Source organism: Colletotrichum fioriniae (genome assembly GCF_027942845.1).
Source record: "Colletotrichum fioriniae strain IMI 355084 chromosome Unknown scaffold_14, whole genome shotgun sequence".
Classification (NCBI taxonomy): domain Eukaryota; kingdom Fungi; phylum Ascomycota; class Sordariomycetes; order Glomerellales; family Glomerellaceae; genus Colletotrichum; species Colletotrichum fioriniae.
The window spans coordinates 935663-953770 of NW_027076850.1; the positions used below are offsets into that span (position 1 = coordinate 935663).

The 18108-nt window shown below is 53.5% G+C and overlaps 4 protein-coding genes across 4 annotated transcripts; 2 read left to right on the plus strand and 2 right to left on the minus strand.

Annotated features, from left to right (window-relative positions):
• Positions 1 to 3034: 3034 nt before the first annotated feature.
• N0V96_010409 (uncharacterized protein) lies at positions 3035 to 4906 on the plus strand (the record flags this gene model as incomplete). Its single annotated transcript, XM_065758934.1, has 3 exons — positions 3035 to 3210; positions 3255 to 3933; positions 4034 to 4906. The coding sequence occupies 3 exons, from the start codon at positions 3035 to 3037 to the stop codon at positions 4904 to 4906; spliced, it is 1728 nt and encodes a 575-aa protein (XP_065612457.1).
• A 3176-nt stretch (positions 4907 to 8082) lies between these two features.
• On the plus strand, positions 8083 to 8986 carry N0V96_010410 (uncharacterized protein; the record flags this gene model as incomplete). Its single annotated transcript, XM_065758935.1, has 2 exons — positions 8083 to 8214; positions 8300 to 8986. 2 exons carry the CDS (start codon positions 8083 to 8085, stop codon positions 8984 to 8986), a joined length of 819 nt encoding a protein of 272 aa, XP_065612458.1.
• Positions 8987 to 9565: 579 nt separating this feature from the next.
• N0V96_010411 (uncharacterized protein) lies at positions 9566 to 10194 on the minus strand (the record flags this gene model as incomplete). The annotated part of the gene is made up of 2 exons (XM_053196994.1): positions 9566 to 9796; positions 10090 to 10194. 2 exons carry the CDS (start codon positions 10192 to 10194, stop codon positions 9566 to 9568), a joined length of 336 nt encoding a protein of 111 aa, XP_053045483.1.
• Positions 10195 to 12688: 2494 nt separating this feature from the next.
• On the minus strand, positions 12689 to 16766 carry N0V96_010412 (uncharacterized protein; the record flags this gene model as incomplete). Its single annotated transcript, XM_065758936.1, has 2 exons — positions 12689 to 16432; positions 16605 to 16766. 2 exons carry the CDS (start codon positions 16764 to 16766, stop codon positions 12689 to 12691), a joined length of 3906 nt encoding a protein of 1301 aa, XP_065612459.1.
• Between the last annotated feature and the right edge of the window lie 1342 nt (positions 16767 to 18108).

Below are 18108 nucleotides of genomic sequence, written 5' to 3' on the forward strand. Positions count from 1 at the left end.
ACAGTGAATTTGACCTGTTTCCTCGTGGTGGTGCCCAATCCCCAGGAGGGCCTGGATCGCCAGCTCCGCGGTCTCGGCCCGAGTACAAAAAGAGAAGCGGATGAGACTAGATAGAAGAGGCCAAACGATCTGATTTCGAACGACGAGAAGACTGGGAAGCTTTGACAAACCACGATGGAGCAGGTAACCGGCTATGTCAGATCATTTCGTTGGGCGGGGACGTTGACGTGTCGAACAAGGTTGGTGGCATTGGCAGGAGTGTAGCTCGCCCGATGACATTGTGCAGTACTCACCGACGCGGCCGTACAGACGGAGGCCCGATGTTCCGGAGACTTGGCGCCAACTTGATGCCAGTGTCGTGTTGTTATCCGTTCCAACAGTTCTCTCGAGTGGACTGGCCACCCACCAATCTCTCGAAGAAGTTGAAATCAGATCTCTGGGTGATGATGCTGAGAATATGCCAGACCGACATTGTCGTAAGTGTAGCATGTTGTCATATGCAGGAACCCATTTGAGACATGCTGGCTCCAGACTTCCACGGTGGTTGAAAGGCGAACATCGAGCAAAGCAGAGAGTGAGAGCAGAAACATCGTTCAAGAGGACAGGGAAATATAGATAAATATCGCATCTTGGCAATTAGCCTGAGAAGACTTGTAAATGGAACTTTAAGCATGAGATTATGCCCAGAGAAAAGAATATCAACCGGGTACAGTAACTGTGCCATGGGCTTGCCAAGTTCCGCTGTCCGGATGAAGTCCATCTCAGTCCACACCACACCACAGGAGCTCAGCCAAGGAAATCTCGGACCGACCACATTTTCCGCTCCGACTTCACACACGAAGTCAGGGATCTTTATGGCCCGAGCTCATCCATTCACGCTTCTCATTGTCACTTTCCTTTCCTTTTGAAGTTGATCATGCCTACTCACATCCAACCATCTCATAGGATCTCAGGGGATCTCATGTGGCTGAATGTGCATTGAGAAGCTGCACCATCTCGATTGACGAAACGCTCAAAGCCTGTACGACAGTTCAAAATGGAGCTGAGTTGACGGTGAAATTGACACAGCGAGACCATTTTGCCCAGTCTGGCCAATCGAACCATTTTGGGACCGACTTGATGTTCCACGAGCAGGTGTACAACCCTCATCAATCAAGACGAGGGGAGTTCGACCCCTAGTATCTGTGACACACACCATCTCGACAGGCCAAAGCGTTTCAACATGCCTCTTTCTTCAGATCCCCCAGTTTTTTGACAAGGACATGCTGCCGAAAACATTGTCGCCCAGCGCTGCAGCAACCATTGAGGGAATCCGAGGCGAGGTCGCACACGGGCCGGACCAAGAGTTGTTCGGCTAAGCAGCGTGGTCCATGACCTCACTTCGCAGATCTCCAGCTTCCAAATGAGCAACCCTTCTTCCACTGCGTTTCTCGACATGACGGATTAAACAAAACGTTTAAAAATGCACAGTCGGGTGCTAGTGGCGCTCTGCGCATCTGTTCCTATCCAAGTGGGTAGGACGATGGCGACCTAACCACGAGGCATCTAAGAACACAACGTCCCAAATGGGGCGTGCAGAGCTAGTGGTGCAGACGGGAGGTCAGTCGGGGATACACAGATCCGGTAGGCACTTCGTTTTTCTGCTGCGATTTCCTCTCTCTTTTCGTCTTGTTACTCTGAAAGCAGAGAGCTGAATGTACACAAGGTGGTACTGTCGGATTCTGGCATCAAACGGAGACAGCCAGTCGATATTCTGTTGCACCGGCTCAGAGTCAAACAGTGTCGCTTGATATAAATCTCCCCCATCCCAGTCGGGGACTTGAGTGGCTTATTTACGAAATGCCACGGCCTCAAATGCTGAAGAGTCCTGGGGTTCGTACAACAACGGGACCTGTTCCTGTCACCCTAGTGGCAGCTCTTCCATTTCTGAGAGACCAACAACTGGGACATTTGCCTGACACATCCTACCAATGGCTTGCCTTCTCCCCTCTGGTGGGATGCACAGTCATCAATCTGCCCCTGGCTTTTCCTCGGCCTCCATTCTCAAGTAAGAAAGCCTTTGTCTTGGAACATGGTGTCGTCGTTACCACAGCCGAGCGAGGCCAGGGCACAGGGCACGCGAACAGCTACTACAACTATGCTTCACAGTCTTGACGCTTTCAAGTTGTTTGTCCTACCTTGCACAGCACCCGTCATTGTCCGTGTCTTCGCCTACCCAAGGTGGAACTGTCAGAGAAGATCTCATCTTCACCCTGGCCTAAGGTGGGCTGGATGAGCAAGCCTCTAGGAAAACCACTGTCTCGGGCATCATGGATAGGTGCATTTGGTGCTCTTCTTCTACTGTCAACATGAGGGTAAAGAGCTGCAGTCAGTATAACTATGTATTGTGGCCACTGTCCAAGTTGGAGAGGATGGGCAGCTGCTTACCTCGTTTGTTTCTTGCTGCCGCTCAAGTCCTCACACCAAAAAGGGATGTGTGTTCACACATACACACGCGTACACACGTACCCTCAAAGTGTTCCTTTCCTCCTCACACCACCTGCCTCATTGTTGCATCGTCGAGGTAACCAACAGTTCAATTACCAGCCAAGGCCCACGTCTACCTTCCTCGATCAACTCTGCAAAGGCCCTCAGGACAGGCAGGCACAAGGCTGAGCACTGTCTTGTTACTGGTTCTCTTTTCCTATCTATCAGGAAAAACAAGCCGGCCCCTATACCCATCGAGGCGAGAGCAGCCAGGTACCCTTAGAGACCTTCCTCAACCAGGTTTTCCTTGCCCAGACACCTTCTCTCCCCATACCACACCCACACAATTTCTCTCTTGCCCCTCTGCTCTTCAGAAAATCTCTGCCTCATTGCCATATTTCTCTTCGAGACAAGCTGGATTCGAGCCCCGAATATTACCATCGGTAAGAATTGAAGGCATATCTCCATCTTTTGCCCCTGAGAAGAGAAGATAACCGTCAACCTTGCTCCAATCCGCTCTCACGACAACCAAAAACCGCCGTCAACCATCGTCGAGACCATCGTAGCAATGGCCGCCCAGTCTCCCTCTCGTCGCGAGATGGCTGACCAGCTATCCTATCCCAACCCGTCTCTGGGCGACACTGCTGGCTTCGCTGTCGCGAACTTTGCTCCCCGCCGTGGCGCTGAGTGTTCTGCTGCCAGTCTTCGCCAGCCCACGATTGAGAGAGTCTTGATCGTCTTCAGGTAAGGGAATTGCAGCATTCTCGCGAATTCAGCTGACCAGATAGTCTTCTCGTGGGCCTGTTCCTCGCTACCCTCGATACGTCCATCATCGCCACCTCCCTCATCGTTATCTCTGAGGAGATTGGCGACCGCCAGCACGCATCCTTTGTCCTTCTCGCCTATCTCCTTACCTACATGGGCTGCGCTGTCGGAATTGCCAAGTGCAGTGACATTTACGGTCGCCGAACCATGCTTTTCTACAGCTGGACCGTTTTCATTCTCTTCTCGGCTCTGTGTGCAGGCGCGAAGAGCATGAAGCTCTTGATCATTGGCCGCGCTTTTCAGGGCGTCGGAGGCTCGGGCCTGTACAGCCTTGCCCAGACCTGCCTGCTTGAGCAAGGTCCTGCCCACAACCCAGCCCTGATGGGCGCTATCATCGGAATCACTCTCGCCGCGGCTTTCCTTCTGGGCCCCATCTTGGGTGGTGTCATTGTCTCCAAGATTACTTGGCGCTGGATCTTTGGACTCAACATCCCTATCGGTGTGTTCGCCGTGGCCTGTCTCACTTTGGCCTACCCCAAAGACCGACAGGCCTTCAAGATTTACTCTTGGACGGCCTTCAAGAAGCTTGACGTGGTTGGTATGACCACTCTCTTCTGTGGTTCGGCCTTCCTCGTCGTCGCTATCGAGCGCGGTGGGTACGCATTCTACGGTTGGGACCACTGGACTGTCATCGTCATGTTCGTGTGCTCTGGGGCCTGCTGGGTTCTCTTTGGCATCTTTGAGAACTACCTATACCGGAATCGCTGCCTCTTGATCGATCATCTGCGATGCTCGCATCAAGAGCCTGTCTTTCCGGTACACCTTGCTCGGCGCAGGCCCTTCATGTGTGGCTTGGCCGTTACCTTCCTCACCGGACTCCCCCTATGTCGCCCTCACCGTCATCATCCCGGAACGCATGCAGGTGATTGCGCACAAGAGCCCTCTCCAGTCCGGCATGTACCTATTGCCTATGCTTGGAGCCTGCGCAGTTGGATCGTTCGTTGCTGGAGCGGTGAACTCCAAATCGAACAAGGTGGCTCTCGTCATGACTGTCGCGTCGATTGCGCAGGTCCTCGGTATCAGTCTCATGCTTATGGTCGTCGACGCTCAGGCGGACTTTGCTCCTACGTATGGATTCACGCTCGTCTTCGGACTGGGCGTCGGTCTCAACTTTGGCTCTACGACCATTCTCTCTGGCGTCGAGGCGGAATCGACTAAGGAACACGCCGTCGCCCAAGGAATTCTCGCTCAAGCTCGCGCCCTCGGCGGCTGTCTTGGTGTCGCCATCTGCACTGCTATGTTCAACGCGCGCTTGGAGGTTCTCAGTCATCACCTGTCTCCGTCTGAACGCGAGGCTTTGGCCCACTCCCCTACCACATCTTCCGCGTGGGACTCGCACCTCAAGGACCTCATCAAGCATGTCTACTCCGACTCCTTCAGAGACCAGACTATCTTCATGATCACCGCCTGCGCCATTATGGTGGTCGCCGCCATCTTTACCTGGGAGAAGGACCCCAGATCCATCACCCTTCTCACTGGTCATGCGCAGCAAGCCAATAAGACACGCCTGCAGCAAGAAGGCAACGACCACGATGGCACCGAGATGAGTGACATGGCCAGTGTTCGCTCTGGTCGCTCAGTCGCCTCGGCCGCGGTCTACGGTCGCTCAGCCTAGACGCCATTGTCAACGCATTGTCCAACACGGTCATATAGCTTCATGGGAATATCCAATTTCAGGGAATCGGAAAACCAGGATCTGCTTCTTTCAGGGAGTTACAAGGCGTCAACCGGGGGGGCATCAGCTATGGAATGGGGTGGTATTGTGCTTTCGCGCTCCTATGCGCTCTTATTCTCGTAAGCATTTCGGCCAGACTTGGTCGCAAGCGTCCAACTGCATCATGGCTTGGGAACTTTCTGGTGTATGTAGAGTAGTTTTCGCCTCCTTCAAGGCGGTTCAAAGTTTCGACAAAAGACAGAATGTTCACTATCAATACTTTTTTTCGCGCAGCTTGTGATACGTCATGGGGGTCAATTGCATTGATAGCATCAAACATTAGTAGCATTCCCATGGATCTGACATGAGCGGGTTTGAGTGGATGCGCCTAATGACAAGAGATACGCAGCTTGTCTCCACCGGTTGGGATTTTGAGGCATGTGCGTCTCGCGATGCGAATCTCGCATCGAAAAGTGACTAATTCAACGGTGCCGCCGCATAAGGTAGATTTCAAAATAGAAGAATTTGATGCTCATCTCCCTAGCCAGCCTCCATTGTCCCACATCCATCGAGATCAAAGATATGAGTCACTGAGCGAGCCTCAGGGGCTTCATCTTCAGACAAGAGCGCACAACTCGCCTTCTGCCTCGTGCTTTTTTTCTTCTTTTCTCATTCAGGCGGTAGACCAAGACATGGCTCGTGGCAACGGTGTGACGGTTGCGTGTGGTGGTTGGGCGCGCGTAGACGTGGATGTGGACGTGACCGTGAACGGGGGAGAGGTGATTTTGAGACGTTGTCTTTGATCCAGTGAGTTACTTGCTTGAGGGATGTACGGATAGAAGGGGAGGGGTAGGGGATTTGGAAATTTGGGAACCGAGACAATGGTTCTTGCGCGCGCGGTCTATGTGTATGAAACCTACTTCTTGGAATTGGAGCACGGATTTTGTCGCGGAGGGTTTGCGAGATGAGAAGAATCAACGGACGGTTCTAATTCGATCCCCGACTATTTTATAATTTCCGACCCTTACTCGTGGATGTAAAGTAAAATGTATTTTTCTGAACTTTTTCTTTCGCAGAACTAAAGTAACATTGAAAAGAATTAGAAAAGAAGAAAAAAAAAAGTCTCCATGGAATTGGAATGATCGGCTCAGACTGCCGTCCTCGGACGCTATGGCTTTTTTCCAGGCCGACAACGAAACGGCTGGCCGGAAAAGGGCGTCAAACTTGAAAGTTTGAGAAGAGGGAAAAGGGAAAAAAGGGATTGGGTTTGAAGATGGGGCGACTTTTCCCCTCTCTCTCAGAATACCTACCGTTCTGTGTAAAGGTATTACTCCATCTTCCGAGCTATGGCACTTTTCCTTCTTCTTCACCTTTGCTTTGATGGTAAAGAAGATCGCGCCGTGGCACCTTGCAGTCTACACCCCCCTATCCCTGGAACTCAATGGAAACCAACGCAGTCAACAAAAGGACCAAGGACGAAAACGAGGCGAAACTCCTCAAAGTCCAGCGCTCGAACCCTTCCTCTCTCTCAGCCTCGCCAGCTTTTCCAAGAGCCCCGTCTCGTCTTGTCTTCCTAGACCCCTCCTTTTTTCCTTCTCACATTTTCCTCATCGAATTAAGTGGTGCCTTATTATATCCCCCCCTTCCCCTCCACATTTAATTGCGCAAAAAGCCGTTCTTTTGCCAACGAACGACAATCGGCGCCCAACGGGTGGATACTTCGTTCTCTCGGGTCTGCTTCGATCATTTATGCGCAGAACGTAGCAGGCCACTTCCCGGTTGATATTGGTGAGCTGGGCGGAAGGGGGTGGGTGGTTGGTTTGCCTTTCTTTTTCACCTCAGCCAGTTGACTTGGGTTCTCCATTGCACTTACACGTGTCAGACCCGTTGCGAGCAGGGCATATACTGGTATTTTTCATGCTGATGAAGGTTGCCGGGTTGGGCACAAGATCGCCTTTTCGCGTTTGAATTTCGTTGGAAACCATTATGAGCTTTTTCTTCTAAATATTCATTCAGGCATGTTTAGAAATTTGGGTATTCGAAATGAAGAGTGTCGGAAAAGAGGATGAGCCAAACCTCGTTCCTCATCGTCAACCGGTAATTGCTTAATCAGTACCATGTAAATGCCATATCCGATCCGGATCTCCGTGTTTAATCGCCGAAAAGAACAACCCCTTCCATCCCGCCTCATCCCGCCTCATCCCTGCGTAGTGGAGTCATCGATACCCCCATGTCCCCCGGACTCAAAGCGGGGAGGGTAGACGTGAAGGGGGGCGGCCTGGACCCGAAAATGGACAGATCCGGACCGCGGGCAGCCGTCAAACCACAACTCCCCAACTTTCTCCATCGGTTTTCGCTGGACCAAGTTCCCACTAAAAATCGCCCGTCGGCGGTCGCCAATCTCATCATCGTCGGCAACCTACAACAGACCACCACACATCAAATCTCACTCATCGACACACCATAGCGACCACACACACACACACATCCATACATATCCATACACATCCACACACACCCACTTACCTACCTATATCCCGACCGTTTGCTCGGGCCAGCCTCATACCACAGCTTCACATCACGCTCACGACACTACCGTTTGATCACAGATTCACAGCCCCCCTCTCTCCTCCCCTGCTCTCCGCTGCCCTCCCCTACACCTTTACACCTTACACCTTGGATACCTACACCTCATCCAGCTGGAGCGAACAACCGTCAAGCCCCTCCTCCTCCTCTTCCGCCGGCATCCATACATCCCCCCCCACCATCCCATGACGCGCATCTCCTCACGAGACCAGGAAGTCTAAAGCCCAATCCCGTCCATTTGATACAACTAACCTGAATCGCTCCCGTTTCTATTACCTGTGTGCCCTCTCTTTGCCTTCTCGCCCTACTTTTGAGTTCCTTTACTTACTCCCTTTCCCCCTCCATCGTTCCATCCTTTCTCCGCTCGCCGTCTTTTCTCTCCTTACCTTCATCTTTCACATCAAATACCCATCCGGCCAAACTTCTTCCTCTTTTGAACAATTTCGTTGTGATACCGGCTTGATTTCCTCCATCCATCATTATACCCAGAGATACCCCCAAGAAGAAGTCCAGACAACCGTCAGTAACAGTTAATCATCATCAACAACACAATGGAGGCCATACGCCAAAGAATCACCATCCCGGACTCGATCAAGCAGATCCCCGACCAGCTCAAGCCCAAATCCCCCAAGGCCCTCGACAAGGGCACCGACTCCATCCCCACCTCCCTGACGCCCACCCCCGTCTCCCCTCCCCCTCGCGACCCCGTCCCACGGCGACGTCGGCGCTGTCCTCACAATCGCCTGCGCGACCCCCATCGCCGCCAAGCCCACCGCCGTCCTCGCCGCCGTCCTCAACCCGGCAACCTACCCGGCCTGGAACACCTTCGTCCCCAAGGCCACCGTCTCCCGCCCTTCCGGCCTCGCCGTCCCGCCCATGCTCGCCGACTCCTCCGTCGCGAAGAACCAGCCCGGCGAGCTCCTCCTCGAGGGCACCCACGTCACCTTTGAAGTCCACATGACGCTCGACCCGGCAAAGACGACCACCAAGCAGGCCCTCGTCGTGACGAAGCTCGAAGAGTACACCCACGCCGCCGCCTCCACCGCCGTCGCAAACGGCGAGACCCAGCCCGTCCACCGCGGCCGCAAGGGCTACCGCGTCTGCTGGAAGACGGGCGGCCTCGTGCCCCCCTTTGTCCTGAAATCCGAGCGCGTCCAGGAGTTCCTCGAGACCGAGGACGGCAACGGCACAGAGTACCGCTGCTGGGAGACCTTTTACGGTCCCCTCGCCCAGGTCCTCCGCTTCACCATGGTCGGCCAGCTCGAGACGGGCTTCGCCGCCTGGATGGAGGGGCTCAAGAACTTTTCCGAGGGAACCCTGACGCAGCCGCCCCCTCCTGCCACGACTGCTCCCGCTACTGATGCGGCTGCCACGACTGCTGCCACAACTGCGGCCTCGACTACGGCGCCTGCGACTGCTCCGGCTTCCGCGCCCGCTGTTGCCGCTGCCTCGTGATCGTGTAGCCGTGCGTGTGTGTGTGTGTGTGTGTGTGTGTGTGTGTGTGTTTGTGTGTGGTCTTTGTCTGTTTTCTCTTGTCGATTTGTCTCGATTTGTCGGTGATGCGGCTTTATTTCCTTATCTCATATCCCGGGCTGTAAGTGGGTTTTTATTGCAGAGCTGATTGTCAATCGTTAGCTCTGCACGATTGGGAGGAGGAGGGGGAAAGAAAAAGAAATGAAAAAAAAAACAGTGGTTCGAGGCAACAAAGGTCAACAACTGAGAAAGAGGGGCAATTGATGATTGTGTTTCAGAATTGGAGGAGGAGGAGGAGGAGGAGGAGGAGGAGGAGGAGAAATTCCACGTATGCAAAGTAGCTTGATACCTGTCCATAACCGGCAACAAGGAGTATTTGACATTTTTCCTGGAATAAGTTTCTATTACACCAGAGAGAGGTTCGGGGAGAGAAAATGCTACTCCACGAATCACAGTTTTCTCTTTTTAACCCCTCAATGAATTTCCTCTTGGATTTGCACCATCCCGAGTACGCTCTGGATCTACGAGTGCTTCTTCTCCTAATCACCAGAAAATACACATCTACAAGACGGAAACGGCCTCGGGCTTAAAGTAGACGGACATGACGCCGCCGACGGTGAGGTTGCCCTTGACAAAGGACTTTAGGACGCCGTGGGCGGCGCACTCATCGTCGTAGTACTTCATATCCTCGAGCGAGGCGAACTCGGTCTTGGCGACAATGGTGAAGCCCTGGGCGCGCGGGTCGTCGACGGCCGGTCCGACGACCATGGAGAGGATGTACGGCTTTCCATCCTGGTGGAGGTTTTTGTCAGTATTGGCCTGGTGGAAACTATGGTATTATGAAAAGCCGGATGGCAAAGCCGTAGAAACATGAAACCCAACATGTCCTTTCTTCGCCCGTCTTTCGATAACCACCCAGGAAACCGTCGTCGGCGCGGACGAGCTATGGTGGGGCCGAATTACGGGTGCCGGGATCCGATGGAACGAAAGATCCCGCTCCTCTCCGTTCCGCACTCGCGAACACAACAAAGGACCGCAATAACAAGAACGAAGAGAAGCGAAAAAAAAAAAGAGTAGAAACAAACCTTCTTATGCGAGCCTCCCAGGATCTTGTACTGTTCAATCAACTGCTTCTGCTGCCCCTCATCGGCAATCTTGAACATGGTCACACGGTGAATCCGGTCCGCCATTTCGTCTGTGATTCTCTCGACGCCCACTTCTTGTCCTAGCAGTACTACGTTTCGTCCTTGACGATCGGCGCCGGTTGTGGAGAATCGGCGGTTTTGGGATGGTTGTTGTTGTTGTTGTTGTTGTTGTTGTTGTTGCCGTGTGTCGCAGATTGCTACTCGGCAGGTAGTCTTCGTTGATGTCGTCGGTGTAGGTAAGCACAGAGACCCAAAGGCACAAGACCGGGACGACGATAGCGGCGAGGTGATGCTGCTGTTGAGAATGGAGTTCCGGAGTCGAAGGCGGGGCAACTTTTGGAGTGTGGTTAATAGCGTGGAGTTTGGGGGCATTTGAAGGAAGAGAAAGAGAGGCGTCGAAGGGGGAGGAGGAGGCCTTGCGGAGAGTTTATATTCGGTAGTCCGGTTGGCTAGGTAAGCTGTATGCAAGTCCAGGTAGTAGGTAATGTAGGTCCGGTAGATGCGGGTGGTCGGTTGAAGACGGCGTTGCGCAGGGACGTTTGCGAGTGTGAGGTCAAGTGCAGTGAGCAGAGGGAAGTGTCGGGTGGGAGCTCCGTCTGTTGCACTCGGATGAGGGGTGGGGTGGATAGCGCCATGCAGGAGCTATGCCCGCGACGCAGTGCGCAGTACCTTGGTACGTGAATCTTGGCTGAGGTACCTGACTTGGTGGGGGAGGGGTATGGCACCTTACCTACTTCCCCTCGTTCCCCCAATCTTACACTACAAATCGAACCTGCCAAATATCCACCTCTGATGGTGCGGCTAAGGTATTGTCCGTTTACGCTAGATTTCCGGAAAGAACATGTGTCGGGGAATTGGAAGGAAAGCAGATAATAAACCGCAGGTCATGCCTTCCTGTAGCGTTCTCATAGGTTAGGTACCTAGCTCATAAGACCCTCAAGGAAAGAAGCTCGGCCAGGAACCTCAGATAACAAACCACGGACCTTCCCCAGGCCAAAAGGAATAGCTCCCGTCCCCGGGCAACCTCTGCCGCGAGCGGGCCTCGAGAACTCGAGAGACCCCATCGTCTGATTACAGACGAGCACTTCATTCACCAGAGTGATTTAGTGCTTAGATGACATGCATAAGCCCGTACGCAAACCTGTGCTCCCGCATCTCAGGAAAGCCCATTTGCATTGCAAGACCCCTTCCCGTTATCTCACATGCCAAACGGGAGTCCTATCTATACCTCGTCTCACGCTATATTCCAAAAGATGGGCAAAACCTGCGCGATAGAACGCAAGAAACCAAGAGACGCGTGAGAAGCCGTCAAGTCCATGATCGAGGTTCTCCAATACTCAACCTTTCCTCACACCTCGAAAAGCCCGCGTCGGCCCGGACACCCTGCTGCCCGTACCCGACCTGAGATATGTCACGCCATTGTTACCTTACACAAGGAAGGAGCGTACTTTATCCGTACCTACTACCCAAGATACATTAAATCTTTCCAATCTTCTCTATCTATTTACCTAAGCTACATTCCTCGATTCTCCCCGGTGAGAAATCAAAAGGTTCTGTTTGTCCTATGCGTACACCAAATTGCATAGAACCTGGGCTTCTTCCACCGGCCAAGTACAACGCGGCGCCCATATAGTGGGGCCGTGACACAAAACCGCTCCCCTGCATCCATCCATGGAGGACATCACCGGCGGCCCCCAAAAATCCCGACCAATTACGAATTTCTCCGTCTTGTCTCATATTTTTTTCCCCTTTCACTCTTTCCTTGGCGAGACTAAGTTGGTTATCGTGAATATCAACAACCTCACCTGACGGTCTTTAAGAATTCTGAGATTTCGCCATGTTCCACAGCCCCGAGGCTACCTAATTCTCAAGCAGCAGCAGCAGCAGCAGTAGAAGGAGGGCAATAAGCTCACAGAGGCACAAATGATTCAGTCTCAGGTACAGGTAGGTGCCTGTGGAGGTTTTACCAGCGGCGACGACTCTGAAGCAAGGTGCGAGATGTCCGTATTGCTCCATGTAACGACATGGGGTTGAAAAGTTCACATCCGAGGTATCAATTCTTCTCTCTGTCTGACCCGTCTACGTTGGTGAATAATCATCAGATTTACCTCAGCAACAGACGCCAAGGAACCTCACTCCACGAAACAATTCCCCTTTCTACCTCATTTCTGAATTAAGCCAGTCTTTCTTCCCAGATCCATCGACATGGCTAGCCCCCCCGCCGATCAACGCCATCCGATACCAAATCACTCTCTCTGCCCGTGGAACATCCAACGTCTGAAGTCTTCCTGTCGGCCAGCATCCAAGGCCATTTTTGGTATCTCTGTTCGTCCAGCCACCACATGACACACAGCCAAGTGTGACCAGACTAAACCCCGGAAGCAGTCCTCATCCCCGAGCCCAGTCCTGCTGTGGCTCCCCTTTACCTAAACGCCGTACCCGTCTCTGCAGGATCACCAGCCCTTGGTTATCCATGTGACCAATAATGCTTTCTTGCTGCTCCCCCCTCCGCCACTCCGATGGGAAGCCCTTACTTTCATTATCGTAAAGGCGACCCGGGAGAAAGACCCCCCATCCGCCGGACCACCACTTGCATCTTCTCGATTAGCTCCGGCATCCGATAAGGCTTGACGAGCACGTCGTCACACCCCGCGCTCTTGGCATCTTGCATCTGCTCCGGCCTTGCATTGGCGCTGACGGCGATGATGGGGATTCTTCCACCGCTCGCACAAAACACTCTTCCTTCCTTCTCTAGTTCACGGATTCGCCGCGTGCATGTCAACCCGTCCTGCACTGGCATCTCTATGTCCATGAGGATGAGGTTGATCGATACGGCAGGGCCCTGAGAACTCGAGTTGCTGTGAGTAAAGTACTCTGGGTCGTCTTGCTTTTGCAGGGACATGGACTGCATGAGTCGTTCCAGAGCCTCGATTCCGTGATTGGCCACGTCGACAGTGAACCCCCTATCCTGTAAGCCGCGACGGGTGATTTGCTGATTGATCAGGTTGTCCTCCACCACAAGGATCCCATCCAGCCGGGGGTCGTAACTCTTAGGTTTCGGCCGCGAGCCAGGTGTCTTCTGTTCGTTCGCAGGGGCTCTGATCCGCGGCATCGTGGATGGCGTGCTCGACGCAGTAGCCAGAGTCGTCATTCTCACAGCCGCGGCTGCAGATTCGGCTTCCCTCCGCGAAGACTCTGTCGGCACGTATGCCTCGATGAAGAATGCAAACGTGGACCCCACCCCTGGCAAGCTGGACACACCGATAGCGCCCTTTTGCAGCTCTGTCAATCGTCGCGAGATGAATAGCCCCAGCCCGCTTCCACCGTATTTGACATGAGTTCGCGAGCTCGCCTGCACGAACCTGTTGAAGAGATTTGACTTTTCGTCTTCTGACAGACCCTGGCCGGTATCTTTGACTTCGAACATGATGTAGACTGGGTCTTTACGACTGTCGAGAGCAGGCTGCTCGTACTCTGACTCTTCTTTGCAGGATCGGGGAATGAAGGTGACCGGTGCCGTCTCGTCCGTCGGCCGTTGTCGCGATGCTTTCATGCAGACGGATACATTCCTGATTGACCCGGACTTTGTGAACTTGAGAGCGTTTGTAAGCAAGTTGATGAGGACCTGTTTGACGCGAGAGGGATCAAGATCAAGGTAAACGTGACCCAGCTCCCGGTACGACTTGTCCACAGTCATCTTGAGGTCAATGTCAACACGACGGGCCTCTACGTCGAACATCTTGATAGCCTCCTCTCCAATCTGAACGGGATTGACCGTGCAGGGAGTGACAGCTAGGAGCTTGGAGTCCAACTTGGACATTGTCAAGATATCGTCCACAATCCGTTTCTGATGCTGTGCGCAAGCAACAATCGTCTCCGCATTCTCGATACTGTCCGAAAGAAGCTGCTTGATGTCAAAGTGTTTGTCGTTACTTTCGTCATCCGATTTAGTCGTCTTGGGAGTAGGAGGCCGGTCGACGAGCTCCTCGCATCGCGCGAGAGATGCAATGATGGCGTCTGAACAGTGGACAATGGCGCTGAGAGGGTTTCGCATCTCGTGAGAAGTCATGTCGATGAAGTTGTCCTGTTGTCGCTTCGAGTCGATTGCCTCCTCGGTGCGTTGAGTTTCCAATTCCAGTTGCCACTTTTGCAATGAGACGTCGCTGACACAGCCAGTAAATGACTGAACGATGCCATCTGAATTGCAGACCGGCATCAGAGTGATGTGTACCCATCTGGGCGCGGTGATCTGGTTTCCCCCAGCATCCTCAGCTGTCCATGTGGTCTTTAGGCGTATCTCAGCCGACTGGGGCTTCTTCGTCGCCACAAGCCGAGCCACACTCTCGCTCAAGGTCAGAATGTCGTCTTGTACCACCGAGACTTCCCATGGCCGTACTTCATGTTGCAGAAGGTCCACCTTCTCTATCCCAGACAACTCGAAAAAGACGTTGTTTGCCCCAAGGAGACGTCCTCCGGTGTCCATATCAAACATGCCAACTGTGGCAAGCTCAGCCATCCTCTTTAGATTCTCTGCCTGTTGGGCCCTCCTGGTCGCTTCATCGGCCGTCCGTTTGTGCGCAGTGACATCTGTCAGGCAAGTGAAGGTTCGAATGATAGTTCCGTCAGTTGCTCGCTCGGCCTTTGCCTGAGCCATTACAAAACGTTCCAGATCCTCGTCAAGATCACTGTATACGTCGGCTTTGAAAGGCGATCTCCTTGCCAGCATGCGATTGGTATGTTCCGTCCCTTTGACGCGGAACTCAAATTCGACTTCGTCCTTGGTCTGCAGTTCTTTGTATGCCTCGCGAATCTTTTCTCGGTCTGCCTCCAATACACAAGAGAAAGAACCGCCTTCATCAGGGTGTCCTGTTATGCGGTACCACAGGCCGTTTGCGAATGTTATGTTCCCTTGATGGTCCCCAAGGGAGAATCCGTTGGGAATGAAGTCCGAAACTGTCTGGAACAGCCGTGTGTACTCTGTGGCCTCCTTGGTCTGGTAGGCGAGCTTTTCTTTCAGCATGGCCTGATCGTATGCAGCCTGCTCGGCAGCATTCCTTCCTCGACGTCGTTCCTCCTCTAACAAGACTGTGCAAGCCAGAGATGTCGTAAGCTTCTGCGCTAGCAACTGGATGTAGAGGGTATATGCATCATCGTAAGGTCGTCGAGGGTTGAGGCCCAGCACAAGCAGTCCCATGACTTCCTCCTCTTTTGTGGGCCGAATGGGCAAGACAATAGCAGCTTCGCAGGGATCACCAAATCCTCGCCACTGCAGGCCGGTCAGTAATTCTTTGGGTAGACTGCCGTCTGATGTGCTGATGATTAGCGGCTCGTGGCTGCGCAGAGCAGCTCGGTACTGTGGCGCCAAGCCAGCATCGGTGTCCTTCAGTTGCAAGGTCTCGGGCATGATGGGATGGTTTGCTGGGACACCGAGAGCGCCCTCGAGACGACAAACGTGGTTGCAGTCGTGCCGCGACTCGCTGCCAGCATGTGACGAACCATCACACTCAATCGAGTAAAGCATCGCGAGGGGTATATCGTATGCGGGATCGCATTCGGAGAGCTCTTCGATCAGCTTGCTCCAATAGGATTTAACATCCTTGGCCGTGACGAGCTCCTCGCCCATGTTGACGAGCATCTGAATCCGCCGTCGGAAAAGGTGGTATAAAGTCGTGTCCGATATCAAGTGAATAAAGCCGAGACATTCGCCGTTCTGCATGACCGGTACAATCGACCATTTGAGGTACGTCTCGAGGGGCGATCCGTCGGGTCTTTCGAGGAAAAAGCGGAATGCCTCTTCGTTGCTGGCGCGACGACTTTGCCCGGGGTTTTCCATCATATCTCTGAGCTGATCTGTAATTTCAGGGAAAACTTCAGTCACAGAACGGCCCATAAGATTGGGGTGTCGTGCTCCTATCATCTCTCCATAAGCCTCATTGTAGACTGTTGTGAGCTTCTTGCCCCAGTAGATTGCTGTGGGCTGGGAGTTGCATAATATCTGGCTGTAAGACTGGTGAAGCAGCGAAGGCCACCGGTTCATGGCACCCAGAGGAGTCGCACTCCAGTCGACGCTATCAACCATATCAAGAAAAGGCTCTTGATCTGGCATAAAATCCGGCACGACTATAGGCGGCTCGGTGGTTGCTCGAACTATCCGGGGATACGACAAATCTTCTGCGGACGACTCTGCCGAAGGCACTGAGGGCACGGTGGAAGTATGCGGATGCAAGATACCGGTGCTAGATTCTCTACCTCTCGAACCATCCAAGCGAATCTTTCTCGGAGGCTCTGAGGAGATTGGAAAGTCGTTGGAGCTCACAACAACCCATCTGGAAAGTAAGGTGTTCCGAGTCCAAAAGTGGTTGTTATACAAGAAAGATTGTGGTGGGTTGGCGTCTTGGGCAGTGATCCAGTCCCAGAATCTCGTATGGTCGCGGCTGGGAGAGTGATCCTAGGACCTCGAAAAGAGCAGGCTTGCTCACCAGAGCCGGATTGCTGTAGACAACCTCGGCAAGCGCGGGGTCCTTGAATGAAGTTGGTAGCGCAACAACGAAGCTCGGTCGGGGGTCGGACTCGAGCAGATCAACAACGCCCACACCGAGGAGCGGGGGAGGATGCATGGCTGCGGGCAGGGTATGAGTCGTCCGCTCAGCCAAGGGATCGGCAGGTCTCGTTGTCAGTATCTGTTTTCTCTCTCATTCTCAACCAATCTTGGCCTGGAAAGAGAAGAGGTCTTGCAGCCAGACCAAGTGCACAACTCTTTTGGCGCTGTCCCCCCTCTTCAATCTGCGGCTGGCTGGCGAAAGATGTTGTCGGGCCCGCCGGTGAAGATAAAGCCTGGATCGGCAAAATGCCCCCGCGCGCGCGATATGGCCCTGGGCGAGGTAAGGTGAAGCTGATGGGCGGGTTTTTGATGCAGGAGAAGGAGATGCGAGAAAGGCGCAGGCGTAAGTGGGAAGCAGAGAAAAAGCGGCAGAAGCGAGCCGGGGTTGTAATGTGTGCAATAGTGGCCCAAAGTGGATGAGGCAGACGAGGGTGGTTGAGCTCGGAAGTTGCGATTCTGCTTGCCGGGTGGAGTTGAGCGCTCGCGGCGGCACACCTAGTCCGTGGTGAGCAGGCCACCAAATTGGAGATTGGTTGGTTGCTGGCAGAGTCGTCGTCGTCGTCCTGATGGGATTCAGCAGGACCCCCAAGTTCCAACCAAACTTGTTAGATGGAGGTCGCGGGATGTTTGCCGTGAATGCGTTGTCCGGGTGGTTGTGTAAATCTGCAGCGGTGGGTATCTCGCATCGGACCTTGGCCGATTTTCGGGTCGCTGGCAGTGAATTGGTCCAAGACGGGGGATCCGCAAGTGTAGGGAAGAAGCCTTGATTCGACGTGCAGGCCAAGATGCGCGGTAGAAGTTACCTCGGGAAGGAGGTGTTCCAAGGTGAAGAGGAGGCAAGATAGGAGGGCAAGACGGGCACGCTGGGAGGTCAGAACAGATGGTGAGAGGAGGATGATCACTGGTGGATGATGTGACGACCCTTTCCAATGGTTGACCGGGGTTCAGTGTCGGAGGGGGGCTGAACAACGGACGTCGCAATGTGGCTTCCTATGCAGATGGCGTTCTCATAGAAAAATAGCAGACTTGGATTCTTGGTGCCAACACCGGGTCAGTCTCTCCTTTGTCCTCACGGAGTGGCCTCGGGCTGAGCTGAAGCTGGACGGAGGAGGTGAGGTGGTGTTTTTTTTTTGTCGCGAGATTGGCAGGCTGGTGATGCCAGATGGTGGAGGTGGGCTTGTGGGAGGAAGCGAGAGGAAACGAAAAGTGCCTATCCGGGCAGTCAGGGTCACGCTGGCAAGGAGGTAAGGTTTAGAAGAGCGGCAACCCAGGACTGGGCGGTGGAAAGGCGGAAAGACAAGGGACGGGGGGGACGCGGAACGGAATCCGATGACGAAGGCTTCTTCCTGCCAAGGTAT